The sequence below is a fragment of the Corythoichthys intestinalis genome, chromosome 18, assembly GCF_030265065.1.
Source record: "Corythoichthys intestinalis isolate RoL2023-P3 chromosome 18, ASM3026506v1, whole genome shotgun sequence".
NCBI classification, from domain to species: domain Eukaryota; kingdom Metazoa; phylum Chordata; class Actinopteri; order Syngnathiformes; family Syngnathidae; genus Corythoichthys; species Corythoichthys intestinalis.
The window spans coordinates 9,604,783-9,627,613 of NC_080412.1; the positions used below are offsets into that span (position 1 = coordinate 9,604,783).

General features: G+C 38.5%; 1 protein-coding gene across 2 annotated transcripts in view; it reads right to left on the minus strand.

The window, feature by feature from the left end:
- The window catches only part of sptbn4a (spectrin, beta, non-erythrocytic 4a), a 103,371-nt gene that overhangs the window by 24,124 nt on the left and 56,416 nt on the right, over nt 1–22,831 (minus strand). For both annotated transcript variants that reach the window (XM_057820669.1, XM_057820668.1), the window contains 10 exons: nt 21,925–22,203; nt 21,717–21,847; nt 17,354–17,558; nt 13,974–14,219; nt 12,790–12,924; nt 9,075–9,316; nt 7,647–7,785; nt 7,383–7,467; nt 2,929–3,140; nt 1,301–2,622 (listed from right to left, as the gene is read on the minus strand). In XM_057820669.1, coding sequence (XP_057676652.1) covers nt 1,301–2,622; nt 2,929–3,140; nt 7,383–7,467; nt 7,647–7,785; nt 9,075–9,316; nt 12,790–12,924; nt 13,974–14,219; nt 17,354–17,558; nt 21,717–21,847; nt 21,925–22,203 — 2,996 coding nt within the window. The remainder of the gene's footprint in view (nt 1–1,300; nt 2,623–2,928; nt 3,141–7,382; nt 7,468–7,646; nt 7,786–9,074; nt 9,317–12,789; nt 12,925–13,973; nt 14,220–17,353; nt 17,559–21,716; nt 21,848–21,924; nt 22,204–22,831) is intronic.

The following is a 22,831-nucleotide window of genomic DNA, read 5'->3' on the forward strand; positions in this document are numbered from 1 at the left end:
TGAAAAACGCTTCCTCCTCCATTGGGCTGAATATTGAAAGCACTACTCCGCAGACGTCATCACCCAGATGAAGGCGCCAGAGCGCTATAATGACAGGAGAGGCTAAACAGCGGATTAAAATACTCGTTTCTCGCCATCTGCGCTTTGCCAAATTGTTGTATATAAAGTCGAATGTCCCTCAAAATATAATTTTCCTTCCAATAATAATGTTATTTAGGATTTTTTTTATGTAAGTGTAGTTGTGCCACTTATGAAACTATTGTACAGTGGTACTTCAACAAACAAAATTAATAGTGACTTTTGAGCAGGATTGTGGGACTGAGCATGATAGGAATGATTCTCACCAATAGGGCAGCAGGATCTTATGGAGCTGGAATTATCTTATACACTAAACTATTCAATTAATATTTTTTTTGGTTGTACCTCTACTTCCTGTTTTCCTCTTTTGGATTTTATGTGATGTAAAGCACTGAATTACCTTGTGTTGCATTGTACTACACAAATAAATTTGCCTTGTCTTCCCTACATAACGTACAGGTAGTACCCGGGTTATAAACGAATTCCGTTCCCACGCTGCCGATGTAACCCGAATTTCCACGTAACCCGGAATTAACCCTTTAAGTACCCCTAAATACTCCATAAATCTCAAAATAACTATCCAAACACACATATTATATGTCATTGTATTGTCCTTGCCAAGACGTTTGAGCTAAGTCCTAGCTAGACAGCAAGCTAAACTGTAATCTTTCCTCTCGCTCTCTCACTCGGCTGTGCGACTTCTTCGTGTGTACATGCGCTCTTACTTGCGTGCGGAAGTACTAACTCTCTCTGCTTCCTGTGCCCAAATAAAAACATGCATCACAAAAATCAACATTATGATCAAATACACATTTTTCCAAAGAGCAGAACAGACATATTAATACAATAAAGTAAAAAAAAAACAAGATACTGTGAGGTACAATTAGGTATTGTTTACAAGAGAATTCAAAACAAACAAACAAACAAACCAAAAAACAATAGGAGACAAAACGACGGACAATATTCCGGCATCATAAAGTCGAAATCACGTAAGTCGGGTACGTCGCAACCCTGGGACTAACTGAATTATCTTTCATATGCTGAATATTTTTTTGTAAAATGAAGCAGAAAAATCTGCACACATCTTTTTGTAAAGTTTTTCATTTACGGAAGCTTTTGTATCTCGAGATACGACTGTTGTATTGTATTGAATATTGTATTTAGAAACAATGGGATCTACTTTTTGTTGTAATAATGAGGATTGTTTTAAAATAATTCTTACCCTGAGCGTTTGTCAGAGCCCTCTTTACCAGAGCCCTCCAGGTCACTCGAGTCCTGTCGTTGCAGTCTCTGCTTGCCACCTCCCTCTTGTTCACTAGACGACTGCCTCTCCAGGCGTCTCCGATACCTCTCTTGACGGACAATCATTGGAAGCTCGTTCAGCCTGGCTTGGATTTCCTGCTCGCTGGAAGTTTGTCTGCCCAGTTTGTATTCCCTCTCTCTTCTAAGGTGGTCCATCTGAGGGTCTGAGCGGCTGCCTCGGGGATCCCTCTGAAGACGACCGTGGAGGAGGTCCAGTCCCGACTCCGGCCCCATCATGTCTGCCATTGGTATATCGCCATACTGTTCTCGCTGTACTCGACTGGCCTCTAGCAAGGGGTTTACAGCCTTGTGGATGTGATTGATCCCAGGGTGCATGAAGTCAGCTTTCAAATGTTGCCATGCATAAGCCATTTTTGGGTCCATGATGCCCCCACTTGGCGCCAGGTAACCAGAACTTCCTAGACTTCCACTGCTGTAATGATTTTGTGCGAGATAGCCTGAGCTACCCATTCCTCCACTGCCATGATAATTCTGAGCTAGATATCCTGAACTTCCCAAATTTGGCTGTGGCGCCAAATATCCTGAACTCCCTAAATTAGGCTGCTGTCCCAAGTATCCTGAACTCCCCATGTTTTGAGGTTGTGTCAAGTAACCAGAACTTCCCATATTTTGTTGTGTCAAATATCCAGAACTTCCCATATTCTGCTGCTGAAGAAACCCTGGGCTTCCCATGACTCCACTACTTTGCTCCTGTGCGAGGTTACCCGAACTTCCTAACCTAGCACTGGCTGCATGGCTTTGCATAGCATATCCAGAGCCACCCACACAACCCAAATTTAGTCCAAAGTAACCAGAACTATCAGCACTATCAGTTGTTTGATTGTTTAGCCCGGGGTAGGTAGAATTGTCCTGTACTCCACAGTTGGAAGTCAGCACTGAAAAAGCAGAGTCACTTCCACCTCCAATGGCCTGATGGTTCATCCCAAGATACGAGGGGCTCACCATCTTTCCACCACACTGCTGCTCTAACCCGTGATAGCCTGATCCATTTATGATTGGGTTGTAGCTGGCGAGCGATGAGGTCAATCTCTGCGTTGCAGAAGAGGCAGGCGGTTCCATGCCGGTCTGTAATGGTGAGGGCTGTATTTGGGCATGTACCATCTGCCTCATATAGGATGGGGTTGAACTGAATGCGGAACCGCTCGGAGTTAGACAAGATAACGGGAACATCCTTCTACTGGAAAGCGGCGTCTTTTTGTCTTCTTCTTTTTTCTTCTCAGCCTGAAAAAGGATTTGAAATTACTATCAGCGCACACATAGCGGAAGAGAACCAAAACAAAAGCGATATGTGCAATGCAATTCTTAAAAAAAAAAAAAAAAAAGTAGGAATATTTGCTCATTCGTTTTTCTGGCTGCCATAAAACAACGAGGCGTAATGAGTAAGATCAAGGGTCATGAGACACCTTTAAATGCCACAATGATGCAAAATGATGGGAGACCCATGCCTGCTGAGCAACTTCAATTCCCCAAGATTTTTTTTTCCTGCGGAATCCAACTGTTTAAACATTTAGCTACAGTCAAGCTTACTGCGGAAAGCTGGCGGAGAGAGCTGAAGCGTTCTTTCCAGGTTACAGCAGCCTTGCGGAAGGCTTCATGGCGAAGGATGAGCTGCTCAACCTCATCAGTTTGGGCCTGGGACTGTCCCACCTCTGGCTGCTTGGAGGTGATCGGCGGTTCCTTGGCCTTCAGCCAGGCTTCTGCTTTTACTGTCTCCTGGGCAAACTGGAACCTCTCATGCTCTGTAGAAGAAAAACCTCCCATTAACACGTACACCAGCATTACATAACATATGGTGCATGTGTCACAGTTAATTTGCATTTGTGTGACCGATCAGGTAAAAAGAATGGAATCACCAGTCTTGGAGGATGTTCACTCAGTTGTTTAGTTGTGTAGAAAAAAAGCTAATCGTTGACATGACCCTACACTGAAGTAAATTCAAATGACAATTGTCTGATTTTAGGACAAAATTGAAAGAAATCAAGAAAAAACAAATTGTGGTAGTTACATTTTCAAACTGATCTGGTTTTCTGCGGTCTATCAGGGCCAAATAAAATACTGGGAGAGAGATTGCATTTTGTAGGTGACAATCCTCCCTTTCCACTGAGAAGGCCGACGACCGGCGGCTTGTCGCACACCATGGTCGCCGCCCAATAAAGGCGTGCCTGCCTAAAGAGCGCAATCCTCAGCTTGGGCCTGGGGAGCCCCCCGCTCTCATCTCCGCTTCTCAATTGTGTTGAGACTTCCACCCCCCTTCAGCACTCTTCACGTGTCCGCCTGGAGAGCGCTATACTCGGCCTGAGCCTGGGGTGCCCCCCGCTCTAGACTCCGGTTCTCGATTGTGTCGAGACTTCCAACCCCCTTCAGCCCTCTTCACGTGTCCACCTGGAGAGCGCTATACTCGGCTTGGGCTAGGGCAGCCATGTGCTCCGACGTCGGCCGGTTTGTCCACCGAGAATATGTCATTTTCGGTGTTTATTCCCCTCTGAGTCCCCGCTGACGAGCACTGCCTGCCTGCTGGGGCGGCAGCAGAACACCGAACGAAAACTTGCTCCATGCATGGTGCTGGCCGGTCGGTGAAGAAAATCACCCCCGCCGCCGTGTGTGAAATGAGTCGGGGTAGTTTTGAGTGATTTTTTAAATCGTTTTTGAAAGGCGAGGAAGAGACTAGGAAGAGCTGCTTGGTTCGGGTTAGCATTTCGCCTAGTTCTCACGCCATCTATTTTGTTTACGCCCTTTCCTCCATCCCCGAAACCGGGGCAGGGAAATGACAAAAGCCGGACTAACTACGGTAGCATAAAATTCCGTTCGGGAGGTTTAAGAAGGCGGTGGTGTTGACCATTATGTAGTAATTTAGCCCTGTTGTACTGAATACATGTATTTTTATCCCGTAAAAATATTGGAGAGATAAAAACAATGATGACATTTTTCTGCTCTCTGTCGCATTTTCCTCGTTCTGAATCTTCCTCCTCCATTGGGCTGAATTATGAATGAGCTGAAATCGTTACTGTGCCGACGTCATCGCACAGATGGCGGCGCCAGAGCACTTTAATGACAGGAGTAGCTAAATGGAAGATTGAAAGACTTGTTTCTCGTCATCTGCGCTTTGCCAAATTGTTGTATGTAGTTGAATCGTCTCAAAATATGATTTTAATTCACATAATAGTGCCATGTAAGATTGTTTTATGGTGTCACAGGCACTTTAATTGGGGCATTTCCTGTTGATTTTCCGTCAATTCCTTTTCCTTTTGGGGCTTTTATGGGTCACTTCCTTGTTGATTTTGGGTTACTGAAAAACGTAGACGCTATTCCGATGAAATATTTTGGTAGAAACCTGTTGGTTCCTTTGTAAAATGATATATTATTTCTTGGTGCGAGCATATCAATAATTAGTATAAAATAATCAGTATTGCGATACATCATCATTTTCAACATACCGTAATTTCCCGAATATAACGCGCAACCGTGTATAACACGCACCCCAAATTTACTTGTAAAATCTAGGGGAAATTCTTGTACCCGTGTATAACGCGCACCCTAATTTTAGCATCAATAAATAGAAGAATACAAGAAAACAGAGCTCGTGTACAAATACAGAAATGTCATTTTACTGACTGGTGAAACACAACACAAGCATAGCACATTGATAGTTCAAAACATTACCGTAAACTGACAATATGTACGGTAATAATATGATTTTGACAACTTCTCCAACTTAACAGAATCCGGGAGAAAACAAAACAGCCATATCTGTATTAAAGAAAAATCTGAAGCATTCTTACCTATAAGTCTTCTTTACTGAATCCGTCAAAAGAAGCTTTTACTGATGCCTTTGCTTCTTCTAGCTTATTTAGCATTAGCATTTGTCTCCAGAACCTCGCACTCGATTCACCTACATCAAAGCGTCTCACTGCTTCTCGAATCCAAACTTCCTGAGATACGGCGATGACTTCTCTTTTAAAGGCTGCTGTGTAACTTGCACATTGTTTCATCACGATGAAATAAATGTACCTTCCTTGGATTGATACGGTAAAATAAAAGTGAGGACTGAAGTCGGAAATCGGAAAGAGCGCATCGCAGTACAGACGAACTGAACTCAGGGAAATCTTTTGACCAATCAGAGAGAAGTATTACCGAAACAAAATGGTGACGTCATATACCGTAATGGTCGGCAACGGATCGCCACATACGTTTTCTTCAACACAACATGGCTGTGTCAATAATAAAAAAAAAATCTGTCTATATACAGTATATATTTAGTAAGTATATATAGGCCTGTCACGATAACAAATTTTAGTGTGCGATAATTTATCTCATAAATTATTGCGATATGCGATTTTATTGCGCCCCCCCAGTTTTCTTTTCAAACCAATTTACAATAACACAGTGAGAATTCAGTATATATTAATAGATCAAGTACACCCGTTTAAACGTGATAAATATTTACTCTTAAATTCAAAAATACTTTTTAAGAAATCACAACTAAAAACAATAGACCATGCCTCTTAAGTAAAAGACAAGAATATTAATACCGCATAGAAACAGAATGAATTAAATGTTTTTTTTCAAGAAAAATAAATAAAATTGCACTTAATAACTTAAGCATTTAAGCAAATGAAAACTTTTTCCCTCATAGCTTCTGCTATGGTGTTCCATACGGATGCAACGATACAGTTAAGTCACAGTTCGGTCCGATTTTCGATACGGGGGACACGATTTTCGAGTCGATTCAATACATTTAATGCTCTGAAAAGAAAATAACAATTGTATTTTTTGTTTCTTTTTTTTTTTTTTTTTTTGCTAACGAGCAAACATTTAATTGCCATCATATAAACATGCATTTTAGTGCATAATATTTATGTGCTTACTTCTTACTGATCTGAAGAAATTTTGTATTAAAGTGCTGAGAACAATCTTTACTGTTTGTAAAGTGAGACGGGGTACACTGTTGATTGCTACAGCTCTCTTAGCAGCTAGGTTTAGACATCTATCATTTATCTATAGGGTTAGGGTTGTTATCTATAGTCACTGGTATGGATTGTTTTGGCCTTCTTAACTTCCATTCAGTCATGGCGGTTTATAATTCATTGATGTAGTATATGGACTATGTGTCCCATAATCACTCTGCGCAGCCAATGGCATGGGACGTAGCACATCTAGTTTGCTATTTCATGATATCTAGTGTGTTCGCGCATTAAAAAAGTTAGCAAACGCCACAGAAGTCAAGTCTGCTCATTACTGCACAACACCAGCATATGACAATCGACTTTCATAAACAGGACCAGTTTGAAGCACAGCGCTCTTAATTTGCCACTCAATGTTCATCATGTCCGTTGTCAAACCGAGGCTGTTCGTAGCAGCCAAGTCGGTAACAATGTTTTGGCGAATTTCGTTGTAAATATCCGATGTTGTGCCGAAAAATAGCCGCCCCGCGTGAAATGTCACCCCTGACGGGAGCGCCCACATGTCAACAGCACCGGCACGCTGGAGATGGTGTGCAGTCAATCCGGAGCACTGAAGCGGCCGGTATACGTTGAACAATAGGATATAATGGAAACGATTGGCTCCGGCGCTATTTTTTGCTGGACCTGGAACGAAGATTCATTTTGCGCAGTTGGTAACAAGGAATCCGAACTTTTAACAGCACGTCTGCCGCACGCACGTGTACGCGAAGCGATAAATCGCAGCGGAAAAATGACCGCCTTCATTTTTATTTATTGTGCGATAAATGGAATTATTGCATATTGCGACAGGCTTAAGTATGTATATATTTATTTCTGTCTCAATCCCTTTACAAGTGGATTTTTGGGGGGGGGGGGGGGGAAGTGTGTGTTATATTCGGGAAATTACGGTATTATGTCACACCCCTAATGAATATCCACCTGTAGTATAGTGCTACATTTGAATTTCAGGCCTGTGTTACTCGGACAGTTAGGAGGTTAATTTATTTGTAATAACGTTGGATGAAGACGTAGACTACTCACTGCTTTGTAACCTCTCCTGGTGTTTGTCCCATTTCTCAACAAGAGCCTTCTGCTTGGCCAGAAGACTGTCCAGCTTCTCTTTAATCTGCAGCCATGACCCAAAAACCCATTGATTAATATCATTAGTATACAGTAATATATATATATATATATATATATATTATAATATCATATTTAGTTCCCAAAGGGCTTACATAGTTATCCTTACTAGCATACATAATTTGAAATTTGAAGTAGTTAATTAAATTGTTTTGTTTGCACGACCTCGTCTGATGCGGAGTTGCCAGCAGCTATAAGGATCTTGCCGAGATCTGCACATTGCTGAATGGTTTTGCTGCGGCCATCTATTTTGGCTTTTATCTCCTGATGTTGTTTGTTCATGACCTCCAAAGCCTTCAAATCCCTAAAACAAGAAAAATGGCAGAATATTTAGAAATACAGTTCAGAAAAAGCCATTCATACGATTACCTGAGCTGCAATACAAATACAAACACATCAGAACAATAGATAACACTGGTCTACAAAATTTTGGAAAATATCTGCTTCAGAGATTAAAAAAAAAAAAGGCTAAATCATACTTGCTGTATTGACATAGATTTGAAAAAAAAAATTCAAGATATTCAATGTTAAAGTTCGATTACAAAGAAACATTGGAGTAATTATATAATGTCAGGTTTACAAGTAGCTAGATATATGCCAACGCTCATGACATGTGTCTACATGAATGCATTTTTCCACTTATGAAACACCAGGATTTATGCAATATAATAAAAACGGCATATTATATCAAAGGCTCTTGCCTACACGATTACAGTGGTATGGTGCCCCAGATAATTTTAATGATTTTCTGTTGTAAATCAATGATTGTTTGGAACAACAACAAAAAAATCATTATATGTAACGTAATAATTATTTAAACAAAAATAGTTCGGTGCATAAATTTAGGCACCCCGACATAAAACCATGATCAATAATTAGTAGAGCTTCCTTTTGCTGAAATAACAGCCTCTAAACCAGGGGTCGGCAACCCATGTTTAAGAGCAGCATGCGGCTCTTTAGCGCAATCCCAGTGGCTGCCTGGAGCATTTTCAAAAATGTTTGAAAATGGAAAAAGATGGGGGAGGAAAATTTATTTTTTTATGTCAAAAACTGTTACCAATTGATACTTTTGACCTCGTTTTTCTTTTTTGGTGACCCAAATTTACTATCGTCTCACTACTTTTATCCAGGAAGCATTTTGCTTGCAGACCAGTGCAATCATTACGCAATATCTAGGAGTTTTTGCTGTTATAGTTAATCTCGAATCTGTTTTAAAGGACCTAATTTATCATGCTTTGTAATCTAGGCCAGAGTTTGTAAATACAGTCAGCACGATAAACCATAAACGGACCACTTTTTAATTGAATTAGTTTGGATTGTTTGAAGGGTTTTTGTTTTTATACAGACATGTACAATTGAGTTTATTGCTAATGAAGTATCACTGTTCATTTTGGCTTGATATTCGTAGGTTTTTCAAAGGCATATTTACTAAAAGAACTTTTGAACTTTATGAAAACGTGAATCACTCTCCAGAAGCTTTGATTACATGATCCTGAAAATCAAAAAAGGGTGAGCGTTGTAAATTGTGACACTGCAGTGTAATTTGACGCTTTAATACAAGCATGCTCAAAAGAACAGTAAACGACATCTCACCGAGGCTCGTCCCATCCAATCTGGCCCATGATTCCTTCCATCCACATGAGATTTTCCCGAACAACTGAGAAGAACTGCACCTTGTCTGTCACTGAGGTGACCTGGACACGGCTGGCCTGACAAGAGCTCAACAGCTCCTTCCAAGCATCCATTACTTCGTGCTCTTTTACCATAATGGCCTCAGCCTTCTCACCAGCATAAATTGTACGTAGCTGTGCAGCATTCTCCTGCAGCTGCCGTACCTAAAATAACACAAATTGCAAAGTTTTCATCATCACTAAATCCTCCGTTACGTTTACTTGAATAACTGTTTGAGAAAAGTACACAATACTTTTGACTTTTACTTGAGCAGATTTGTGAAGAAGAAACATTACTCTTACTAGGCTACTTTGAGCTACACTGAAGTCGTTACATTTTTCTATTTCATTCTACATATTAGATTTGAGTTTATTTTTGTCAGAGATGCTCACAATGGCTCTACCAGTTTCATCAATGACACATCGCAACAATAATCACATGGCTTCATTATACCAATTTGACGCAACAGTAGTCACATGACCACACGCAATGTTGCAGTCGGAAGTCCTATGATCACACCTGCTTGTTCTATGAAATGGACTTTTTGAAGCACTCTAAAAAATAAACAATTTCACATAAAGCAATGCCCTCAATATTACTTAAGGGCTCAAATTACAAAATATTTTCCCAGTTTTTACCGATAGACCATAGAAAAACAGAGATATGATCGCTTTAATTTCATGGTAGGAAATATGTTTTCTCGACTAGGGGGCACTCATGCTCTTTGGATGGTTTCTTCTTTTGTAGTCGGAATTAAATGATTTTTGCATATTTCTTTTGGTCTTATGTAATAGGTTATAGTACAGTTCATAAAGATGAAATTGTGCTGAGAAAAAATATTTACTATTGTTAAAAAAAAAAAAAAAAAAATCACACTTTGTAAGCAGTTACTCCATACTTGAATATTTTTTTACCTGTTTACCTGTTGGATCACTACTTTTACTTAAAGCAACACTAGGTTGAAACTTTTGAGTTTTTGTTTTTGTTAAAAACAAATTTTAGTGACGCTGGTGGACAAAAGTGGTACAGTTTTGCTTTAAGGAAGACTGCGTGTCCCATGAGGATCAGCGCACACCCGCACAGTGTTATAAAATCATGATCTCCCTGTCACCTGCAGATGGATTAAACCAGGGGTCCCCAACGACCGGGCAGCGGACTGCTACCGGTCCGTGGCGCATTTGGTACCAGGCCTCGCAGAAATAATAAATAATTTAATAAGGACTGCATTCTGGCCGATTGACTTTGGCCTGTGCCGCTTAACACACCAGTATCACTGTCAACTCTAGATATACAACTACAGGACAGGAGGTCGTCATAGAAATGCATTGATTAAACTGTTAGCTGTACATCTTGTTTTGTATATCCATGTGCGTTTGGCCTCGATAATAACGTATGACGTAGGTCGTCGGCCATCACATTTGTTCCCGGAAATAATTAGCCCCCACACTAGAATGACTGAAAAACAGACATCTTTGGACAGATTTTTTTACTGGGAAAAGGGAACCTGACAAGCCAGAAGATGAGCCGACAACCTCAAAGAAAACAAAATCTATGCTACTTCCCAATCACTAAAGACCCACGAACTGCGAAGGAGTGGATTCGTGACCCGTATGTGAATAAACCGAGTGATTTGAGCATGTCTGTGCGACAGGAATATCAGCTTGTAAAGATCGCAAATCACGGCGACCTTAAACGTACATTTGAGACAACAACTCTACCGAGGTTCTGGATTAAAGTCATTTCGGAATATCATGACATCGCTAGGAGTGCACTAATAACTGTGCTACAGTTTCCAACATCGTATCTTTGTAAAGCGGGCTTCTCTCACTCTCCCATCTCGGGACCATCCCGTCTCAACGTAACGAGTTCAGGCCTGCCACTGATTCAGCGGGTGAGTTGTATTTTTCCTGCACTTAACATGTTAAAATGTTATTTTAAATTTGCTATATTTTTCTGCTGCACATTGCCGGTGTTCCGACAAATTTGGCATGTGTGTAACGTTAAAAATGACTGCGAATGCAGCAATTCCAAAGTATACACTACAAACTTTCTTTAAAGAAAGGAATATTAAGTTACGTTTGCCATGTTAGCTGCACGCAGCTCTCTCACTTAACGACTTCGCCGTGTCGTTAAGCATTAATTTACGCCATTTTCGTGTTGCACATGTATGTTTGCGATGTAAATAGATTTTTTTAGCACCGTTGGATAACATTGAGAGTCCAACTGAATATGAAAGAGGGCTTTTTTCACCCCGCCACACAAGCTTTGGGAGCAAAATTTTATAAGGGTGCAAAATTTGACAGAACACCGGTCCATGAAAATAAGACTCGAATCAAACCGGTCCGTGGTGCAAAAAAGGTTGGGGACCCCTGGATTAAACGACATTTCTGTTTCCAGCGGCTGGGTGAAGAATGAAGAGTAATAAGGGAATGAGTCTAGTTGCAGTTAAACAATAGCATATGACGGTTAGCAACCGTGTGGCTCTGTGTGGCTTAGTCTTAGGGTTCCTGCCACCCTCCTTAAAGTTCATTAGTGCTGGTGAAAGCAATACAGACAGCCTCAAGATATACAAAAAGTGTCATTCAACTAGTTGTTAGTCAACATAAAGTTTATGAAAATATTTCATAAATGTTGAAAAGTTACATAGTGTTGCTTTAATATTATTTTGAAGTAACACTACTCATACAGTGGTATGAAAAAGTATCTGAACCTTTTGGAATGTCTCACATTTCTGCATAAACTCACCATCAAATATAATCTGATCTTTGTCAAAATCACAAAAAACAGTGACTGCTTTAACTAAAACCACCCAAACATTTATAAGTTTTTAGATTTTAATGAGGATGGTATGCAAACAATGACAGAAGGGGGAAAAATAAGTAAGTGAACGATTACATTTAATATTTTGTGGCCCCCCCTTTGGCAGCAGTAACTTCAACCAGACGCTTCCTGTAGCTGCAGATCAGTCTGACGCATCGATCAGGACTATTCTTGGCCCATTCTTCTCTACAAAACTGCTGTAGTTCAGTCAGATTCCTGGTATGTCTGGCATGAATCACTGTCTTTAGGTCATACCACAGCATCTCAATGGGGTTCAAGTCTGGACTTTGATTTGGCCACTCCAGAATGTGTATTTTGTTCTTCTGAAACCATTCTGAAGTTGAATCAAATGTGATCTGATCTTTGTCCAAATCACACAGATGAAAAACAGTGTCTGCTTTAATTAAAACCACCCAACCATTTATAACCAGACACTGTTTTTTTTCATCTGTGTGATTTGGACAAAGATCAAATCACATTTGATAGTGATTTTATGCAGAAATGTGACAAATTCCAAAAGGTTCAGATACTTTTTCATACCACTGTAAACTCTTTAGTATTCTTTCACCATTTTTTTTAAACTGTACTTGAGTAATTTTTTGGGACAAATAATTTTACTTGAGTAATATAATTTTGAAGTAACAATACTCTTACTTGAGTCAAATTTCTGGCTACTCTACCCACCACTGGCTAAAAAACGAAAGAATAGTCAGGTACGATCAACTATAGAAACACTTTATGAACTGAAAACACATAAAAACAACACAGATGCAATATATTACATGACTGATCTTTTAAAAGCTATTATATCACCAACCTGTGTAACTAAGAGCTGAAGGGCATGCTCAAAAGAGTGCATCAGTCTCTGCAGGGTGGCTGGATTGGTGATGTTTGCTTGGCACGCCCTCACCTCTGGCAGCTGCTTCGTCTTTCCGGCGATCTGAGCCATAACCTACAATGCCAAAGTTATCATCACAAATGTTTTTCAAAATAGGAGCATCATAACATAATCACAAGTGTTTTGAAAATATGAGCATCATGTAATGACAAATTTCCTTTTGAAATGCTATACACAATAATAATCCAATAGATTTACATGGTGCAGAGGTGTCAAACTTATCTTTGTTGCGAACCATATTGTATTTATGGTTTCCTTTGGAGGACCATTATGCCTGACATTTAAGGCTGCCACAATTAATCTACTATGTACTCGACAACTAATCGATGATCAGTTGAATTGACCACAATTTTGATAGTTGATTAATTTTTTAAGTGACATTGTTGACCTCAAAATCATCCAAATCTTCTTTTTTGAGCCTCATAACAGCAAATATTCTCTATTTTCTATTTTTTTTAATTTAGATTTTCTAATTTAAAAGAAAATTACGTATTTTTTGTTTTATTTTTTATTTAAAAAGGACAATACAGCAAATATTTTCTTCATATTTTAATTATTTCTTTTTTTTTGTACTTTTTGGGAAATTTCTTTACATTTTTAAAAATTAATAACAAAGGAGTTGCAAAACAGAAAATACCGTCAACTCTTTAAAAAAAAATTTTTTAAATTGAAAATGACCCCAAAAGTCCGTACATTTTTCATAATCTCTAAATAATTTAAAAAATATAAATTTTCAGTCCTAGATCTTTCACTGAGGGCAACATAAAAGACAAAAGACAGAAAAGAAAGAAAAGACAAACTTTAGTGGGCCAAACAAAATGACGTGGCGGGCCTTGAGTTTGACACCAGTGATATTACACTTTTCAGGGCAGTCAAAGACACTTTAACACTGAATTATTGATTAACTCCACACAAGGAAGTGATAAACTACTATTGCAACCACATCTGGCCTGGGGCAGACTGACAGAAGCGAGGCAGTCAGTCACTCTGTCTTGCCCAAGGACACAACAACAATGTGCAAAAGCGGGAGCTGGATTCAAACCGTCCCTTTGATCAGAGGATAAATCGCTTAAACACATGCACCACCGTAGCTCTAAACACACCTCTTTGCAGTCAGTGAAGAACTTGTGTAGCTGGTTAGATGCTGCCAGCATCTGCCTGCGAGTCTCAATCAACTCCAGGAGGTCGGCCCAGGACTCATTCAGCCCATCCTTCCACTCAGCGATGGTGGCTGCATCTGAATGACCACAGTCGATCATTTCATTCACCATTTTGTTCATCTGCTCCATCCGCTGCTGGCCAATGTTACTTGTTTCGGTGGCAAATTTAGTGAACTTCTCTTGAAGTATCTGGAAAAATATACACAAATCATGTAGTTTAGTGTCAAATGTAAAATGAACATTCCTGAAGTTGTAGTGGGAATTAACAGAGGTAAGTAGAGTAACCCAAAATATGACTCAAGTAAAAGTCGCGTTACTTCTAAATAATTTTACTCAAGTAAAACTAGTTATCCCCAAAATTTACACAAGTACTGTGAAAGTAAAAAAGTAATCAATGAAAAGAATACTCAAGTAATGAGTAACTGCTTACAATGTCAAATTTTATTTATTTTATTTTTTTTTTAAAGTAATGTTTTTTTTTTTTTTTTCTCAGCACAAAGTCATCCTTATGAACTGTTATCAGTATACTGTATTATAACAAAAGACCTTATTAGACCCAAAAAATAAAAATAACAAAAATAATTTAATTCTTACTAGAAAAATATACAGAAATGAAACAACACCTGTCCAAAGAGCATGAGTGCCCTCTTGTCGAGAAAACATATTTACTACCATGGAATTAAAAGGATTATATCTCCGGTTTTCCCCGGTTTTATCGATGACTAATAAAAACTAGGAGAGAGGTTGAAATCTGTAAAATCTCCTCCAAAATTGTAAGTGCTAATCACTACGCCACTTTGTTGCCCAATAATGAGAGGTGGGCAGACTAGCCACAAATTTTACTTCAGCAAAAGTAGCATTAAAATAACAAACAAACATTGAATTCCGATTAGAAAAATATACAGAAATGAAAGATCACCCGTTCAAAGAGCATGAGTGCCCTCTACTGGAGAAAACATATTTTCTACCATTGCCATGAAATTAAAACAATAATATCTCCGGTTTCCCGTGGTCTATCAGTGCCATATAAAAACTGTGAGAGAGGTTGAAATCTGCGCTTTCTAGTAATGTTGACAGCAGCACTGTATGTAAAATATTTTTCACAGTGCTTAAAACATGCTGCATGATTGAACAGGCCGGCGTGATCATAGGACTTTCAAATGATAGCTTGTTTGTGGTCAGTTTACGTCATTATTTTTTTCACTAGTGAGTATTCTAGTGTGTAGAGTTTGCATGTTTTCCCTGTGCCTGCTTGGATTTTCACCGGTTATTCCGGTTTCCCCCCCACCCCCCATAAACATGCATGTTAAGTTGATCAAAAACTTGTTCCTCGGTGTGAGTGGGTGTGCGCGAATGGTTGTTCGTCTCCTTGTGCCCTGCGATTGGCTGGCAACTAATTCAGGGTGTACCCCGCCTACTGCCCCCGTGACCCACATGAGGATAACCAACTCGGGAAATGACTGAATGAATGAATGAATCTTTGAAACACTGTTACTGAGGATGTGAAGGGGCGCGTTACAATTTCGTTGCATGAAGATGGAGAGAGCGCAGAACTGGAGGGAGGGGAAGAAAGAGAGAAGGAAAGGGGGTGGTGACGCCGTTAAAAACGCGATGACGATTGGCCAGGTGATTCAGAGCCTCACCTGCATCTTGAAAAATATTTCTATATACATTAGGGGTGTGACGATACACACAAATCACGGTTCAGTGCGTACCTCGGTACAGGGGTCTCGGTTAAAGTGTGTATACTGTTACACACGTATACTTACACACATACATTAAATTAAAAGCAAAAAATAAATCTAAAAAGTGTGACCTATGTGTTTTTTTAAATGAAAAAATCAGTTCAATTCAATCAGTTAATATCCACATCTTTGATAAAAAACATGTTATAGAATATTTAATGTAATAACGTGTAGAACATGAAAAGTAACATCAGTTACTTTGCTGAGTAACTAATTACTCTTACAATGAGGTAACTGAGTAACTAGCTCACTTACTTTTTGGGAAAAGTGATTTGTAACTGTAACTAATTACTTTTTTAAAGTAAGATTAACAACACTGCTGATTGGTATAATGGAGTCATGTGATTATTGTTGCGACATCTCCTTGGTGAAACTTGTAGAGCTATTGTGGGCATTTCTGGCAAAAGTAAATCAAACTCTGACATGTAGAATATAGAGCCGGGGTCCTCGATTAGCAGACCGCAGTCCACAACCGGACCATGGCACACCTCTCTGAGGACCCACGGACAAACGAGAAAACAAAACAAAACAAACAAATAAAAAATTTTTCACCATATATCATTTGTATGAATCGCCAATCCATTGCTATGCGCTAGTATTTTATCGCTAAATTCTGTTTCATTTTTAGTCAAATATCTTCCATATTCTCACTTCTGTTGACGCCTCTATGACAACGATGTGCTCATTGGCTGAGAGAGCCTGCATGGATGCCCTGATTGGCTGAGAGAGTGTGCATGGATGGGTTGATTGGCTGAGAGAGCCTGCAATGCAATGCAATGATAATGTCAGTAAACAGCTTGTAAACCCCCAAATGCCATTTCTCTCATTGAACAGTGTTTTACAATTCAAGTTACTGTCAATAACTGTTATGTTTGCACCTTAATGACAGATTGTCATTTATGTTCTGAACAAGTGAACATGTATTGTACTACTTGCACGTTTTCTTTTTTGTCCAGCAGTGTTTTACAGTTACAAAATGTACTGTCAATAGTTGTTGTTTGCGACTTAATGACAGATCTAGTCAATTATTTAATGTACATGTGTAAACATTGTACTTGCATGTTTTTTTTTTTGTATTTATATTTTATTGTTAATTTTTATTTGATCAGAATGTACATTTGTTTGGTCAAAAGAAAAACACCTTTACCGCCTTCGACCTGCCTTGTGCTTGACTGACATTAATAGATGGACCCATGCTTGTCTGAAAAAACATAATTGTGGACCTTCAAGATTTGTATTTGAGGACCCCTGATATAGAGGACCAATAAACTGACTAGTATAGCTCACAGTAAGAGTAGCGTTTCTTCTTCAAATCTCAACTACAGTAAAAGTAAAAAGTATGGCGTGGTAAAACTACTCTTAGACGTACATTTTTCTCAAAAGGTTACTCAAGTAAATGTAACAGAGCAAATGTAACACGTTTCTTCCCACCTCTGGGAATCAATCACTACAAACTCCAACAACACCCGAGTGATATTATTTGTTGAAAATATTAATCTAAAAAAATAAAAACGGTTTGCATATACAATCGCATGCTTAGTGTAGTTTGTGTAAAGCGGCATTGGTCCTAGTTCTCACCGTAACATGCTCCAGGTCTTGGCCAAGATCGGTAGAACTTGCCACCGTCTCACGTTCAGTGATCCATTTCTCTAATTCTTCTACGTCCTTGTTGAGCTGATAAAGCCAGTACTGCTGCTCCAGCTTGATCTTTCTGTGCTCCACCATGTCTTTCAGAGATACATACAGTCTGTCTATATGGGACTGCTGCTTAGTAATTTGCTCACTGAGGACGAAAAAAAACCCACAGATTTTTAAAGAGAATGTCAACTGTTTACATATTTATGAATGAAAAACATCTGACATCTACCACACATTTATGCGATATTTAGAATCTCTAAGCTTTTCATTTCTGTTTGTGTTGATTTCATTTATCATAATCTAATTCTTACCATCCAGTTTGACTTCTTCAGTAAGCAAGTTTGCTTTTAAAATCTATTGCGCTTGCATTTTTGGGGGGGGGGAGAAAACGTTGGTCGGACACGCCCTGAAGTTGAGATCGATTGACTGTCACTGTCTTCGGCACGAATTGATTGGCTGCTTTTGTAGTTGGGATGCAAGATGAAGAGAGGTGAAAAGATGTGAAAAGCGGAGGAGCATCTGAGAGTTGTTAAACCAATGAGTAGGAAATTTACATTTCAACTCATGGTATGATTGCCTTTTTTGTAACAAGTTAGTTATTTTTGTTATCCTGTATATCAATCTTTTTATCAATCTACGACAATAATTAAAATGATCAAGTTAAATCGTCAAGTCGAGGGCGTTTCCTGCAAATTTTTTTAGGGAAGGTTGCAAAGGCGCTCAAGATTACTGCTAGAACACAGGTTAGATGAAATCATAACTGGTAGACATTACATCAAGTACAGTACATCAAAACTGAATTGAGAGATGCCGTATATTATACAGTATAACTAGTATTGGTAGTGGTGGGTAGAGTAGCCAAAAGTTTTTTCACAATAATATTCCTCAAGTAAAAGTAAAAGTAGTCATCCAAAAATGTACTTATGTACAAGTAAAGAAGTATTCAATTATGGAGTAACTTCTTACAATGTCTGATTTTTAGTTTTTAAACAATGTTATATTTCCTTTCTTAGTACAACATCATCTTTATGAACTGTTATTATTTTACTGTTCTATAGCCTATTACATGACCATATAAAGCCAAAAAAAAAAAAAAAAAAAAAAAAATCAAACAAAAACAATCTAATTCTGACCTGAAATCATATCACATCACTCGTCCCAAGAGCATGAGTGCCCTCTAGTGGAGAAAACAGTTTTCCGACCATGAAATTAAAACAGTCACATCTCTGGTTTACTGTGGTCTATTGGTGCCAAATACAAACTGCTATAAGCTAGTCACATGATCTGTTCTAAAAATAATGGCGACCCATTATGAAATACTCTGTTGGATTCTTCTTCATTTTGTTTTATTGCTTTACAATTTTAATAGAGAACATTTCATTTATAGGAAAGCCAATTACATGCAATGACAGTTTTTGGCGAACACTGCACAGCCTGCCTTCCGTCAATCTCCCCGTATGTTAAAAAACACACTTTTGAGCAATGTTGACAGCAGCACTGTATCTCATATATATATATATATATATATATATATATATATATATATATATATATATATATATATATGGACAGTATTCTGCCTTTTGGTAAGTTTTACAGCAAGGCTTTTTGTGCTGTCTAACAGCGAACTCTTGTGGTCGCTTTGCGACATGGTTTATTGTTTTCTTGCCAGTTCAATATGGCTGCACGACGTCTCGGGCTGACGCCTACGTTGTAATGTTTTGCTTATATGGTCCTTAGACAAGATTTGTCCGTAAGTACGGTTGTTGTAAAGAATGTACATATTATGTTAGTAAGCGAAATGTTATGTTTTTTGTATGAGACACTTTTTGTTTATGTTTAGTGAACCTGTATAGCGTGCTAAGCTAACGTTGTTGCTAATGCAATGCTTGTGTACTTTTTTTTTGTAGTTTCACTACGGTCTAAAGAGGACAGTGTTTTGAGGCCATTTTATTAATAAATCAGATGAAAAAGGAAGAAGTCTGATTATTAAGCGTCGTTCACTAGCTGTCTAGCTTTGGAAAAAGTAGACGCTAAGGAGTGAGGACAGCATAGACAGATTTAAATGACAGTAGAGTGAAATGCCCACTACAGTCCTTATGTAACGTATGTTGAATGTATATATCCATCTTGTGTCTTATCTTTCATTCCAACAAATTATTTTACAGAATATATATATAATTTACAGAAAAATATGGCATATTTTATAGATGGTTTGAATTGCGATTAATTACGATTAATTAATTTTTAAGCTGTAATTAACTCGATTAAAAATTTTAATCGTTTGACAGCCCTAATATACACACACACACATATATATATATATATATATATATATATATATATATATATACTGGACTGTCTCAGAAAATTAGAATACACAATATTCTAATTTTTTGAGACAGTCCTGTGTATATATACAGGACTGTCTCAGGAAATTAGAATACACAATATTCTAATTTCCTGAGACAGTCAGGAAATTAGATTATTCTAATTTTCTAATTTTCTGAGACAGTCCAGTATATATATATATATATATATATATATATATATATATATATATATATATATATATATATATATATATATATATATATATATATATATATATATATATATATATATATATATATATATATATATATATATATATATATATTGAAAATTGAACAGACCGTTGGAATCATGGGACTTCTGTGTGTGGTCAATTAGGCTAGGTTCACACTGTAGGTCTTAATGCACGAATACGATTTTATATATATAATAACTGCATTAACCATCAAAGTGAGGTCTAACTGTAACTGTAGTCTTGAAACAAATCTGAATAAGGAAAAACATTGCAATAAAGGAAAAACATTGCAATAAAATAATACAAACTGTTTAAACTTGAGAGTAGCTGAGATCTGTCATGATAGAACATTACTCCTCAAGTTCAGCATTTGCATCAATGATATTTGGTACCATCTAGCATCATGAATGGGTATAATGTCTAGACCCAGAATATAAGACGACTCCCACTTTTTGAGTCTTATTTCAATGCAAAAAACACCGTCTTATATTCGGGCCAATACGGTATGTCAGCAAAGAGCAAGAGAGACAGGCCGCTATGGTAACGTGCAGCTGTGCATTAGCATTAGCGCCTAACTTGCCTTGAACACGGCTTTTGGGGAAAGCGCGGGCTTGACAACAGTCATAACAGTCATAAAAAAATACAATGGGTTGAGGATAAGCTTGAGAATACTCGGTTTTCACTGTGCTCCAAAGGAGCAATATTTCAAGATTGCTTACACGGCCAAGAGTCAGAGCAAACTGTCCGTATGTGTGTGCGTCATGTACGCACAGCACGTGCTTGCGCTCCATCAATCGATATAAACTTTAAATATAAAACTAAACTGGTATTATTAATGTCTGTTATGTGTGTTGTCGTTTTGGAAATCAAAATATGATCACCCTAGAATGACATCGAGCCAGGATTTGTTTTGATGCGCCTGCGCATGCGGGTCAGTTTGCTCAGCGCATCTCGGACTGCGTAATGCGTGATGCTTGAACTGGCTCAATGGACAAAGGCAGTCTGAACGAGCATGAATGACAAAAAAATCCAAATTGCGCATTAAGACCTGCAGTATGAACCTAGCCTTATTGTCACGTCTCATTGGTATTATTACCACCATAAAACCATCGAACAAGCACTTGTGGTGGCATGTAGGGTTGAATACCTAAACGCAATCTCAATCGCATATCGTTTCTGACGTAGCCAGTAGTAACCAGACCGAATGAATACGAAAATTTCAATGCCTGATTTCGGTGCCACCCGCTTACATTCTAGACACGTGTGATGTCAGTGACGCTAGTTCTTGTTAATCCGATAGCAAGTGTAAATTGGGTTTACAGATGAAGACGATGAAAGCGGCTTTTGCACCTCTTTCGTCTTCAAGTGAGTGATTTAATTTAAAAAGCAACATGTACATTTTTTCAAACGGTGTGGTATCGATGCACTATTGGCATTGATCAAAACAGCAAAGCTGTATAAAAGAATTGGATGCCCCAAGAAATAATAGAGTATCGGAACAATACTAGTTTCTAAATTACTTTTCCTGAGGGGGTCTTTGGAACACGAGCTGAGATAACATTAAGACAAAACATACCTGAGAAAAATTGATATTTGATAAACCAGATTTGAGCAACACTTGTCAGTGTTTTTCCTATTTGTTATAATTTGTCAAAGAATGAGACAAATATAAGAAGGTGCACTCCACTTTTTCTATGGGTAGGTGAACATAAAGTCAAATGAGTCGTGTCACACCTCTCTGGGTGTCCGAGCTCTAGCAACTGCTGGCATTGCTGGGAAAGCATGCCTACAGTCTCCGCATATGTTTCCACTGTTTGCTCCAGAGACAAGTGAGTCTTCAACAGTTGCAGTGTGCTTGCCTCATCCTGAAAAAGACCAGAAGTGAGTCAGTTTACTCAAGTAGTCAGATTACAAATGAACTGCCACTCGAAGTTGTCCGTACCGTGCCTTTTTCGTCATTGGCCTGCTGGAGTTTCTGACCTGACAGCCAAGACTCCACCTTGGCTGCCTCACTGTAGTATTGTTGAGCCTGCAGTGCTGCATCCAGCATCACAGATCTTCTTTCCAGCTCCAATTGCAACACCTCCCACAGCTGCCTCACATGGCCGGCCCCTTCACGCACAAATTCCACTTCAGGAGTGCGCAACGATGCGATAATTCCTGCTCTGTCCAGAACCTCCTCGACACGAGTCCGTCGCCCTGCCAGCTCCCGCTGGAGAGTCTGAGAAGCCGATCTCAGATAAGTCTCAAGCATGCTTTCGTTCACAGTTTAGCTTAGAACAGGGGTCAGCAACCTTTAACACTGAAAGAGCTATTTCGACCGAATTTCAACAGAAGTGACAACTCTTGGAGCCGCACACACATATTAACATTTGAAATGATTGCCTCGTATATATATATATATATATATATATATATATATATATATATATATATATATATATATATATATATATATATATATATATATATATATATATGTATTAGGGCTGTCGCGTTAACGGGCGGTAATTAATTTTTTAAATTAATCACGTTAAAATATTTGACGCAATTAAAGCACAAATGCCCCGCTCAAACAGATTAAAATGACCGCACAGTGAAATGTGTACTTGTGTGTTTTTCGGAGTTTTGTCGCCCTCTGCTGGCGCTTGGGTGCGACTGATTTTATAGGCTTCAGCACCCATGAGCAATGTGTAAGTAATTATTGACATCAACAATGGCGGGCTACTAGTTTATTTTTTGATTGAAAATTTTACAAATTTTATTAAAACGAAAACATTAAGAGGGGTTTTAATATAAAATTTCTATAACTTGTACTAACATTTATCTTTTAAGAACTACACGTCTTT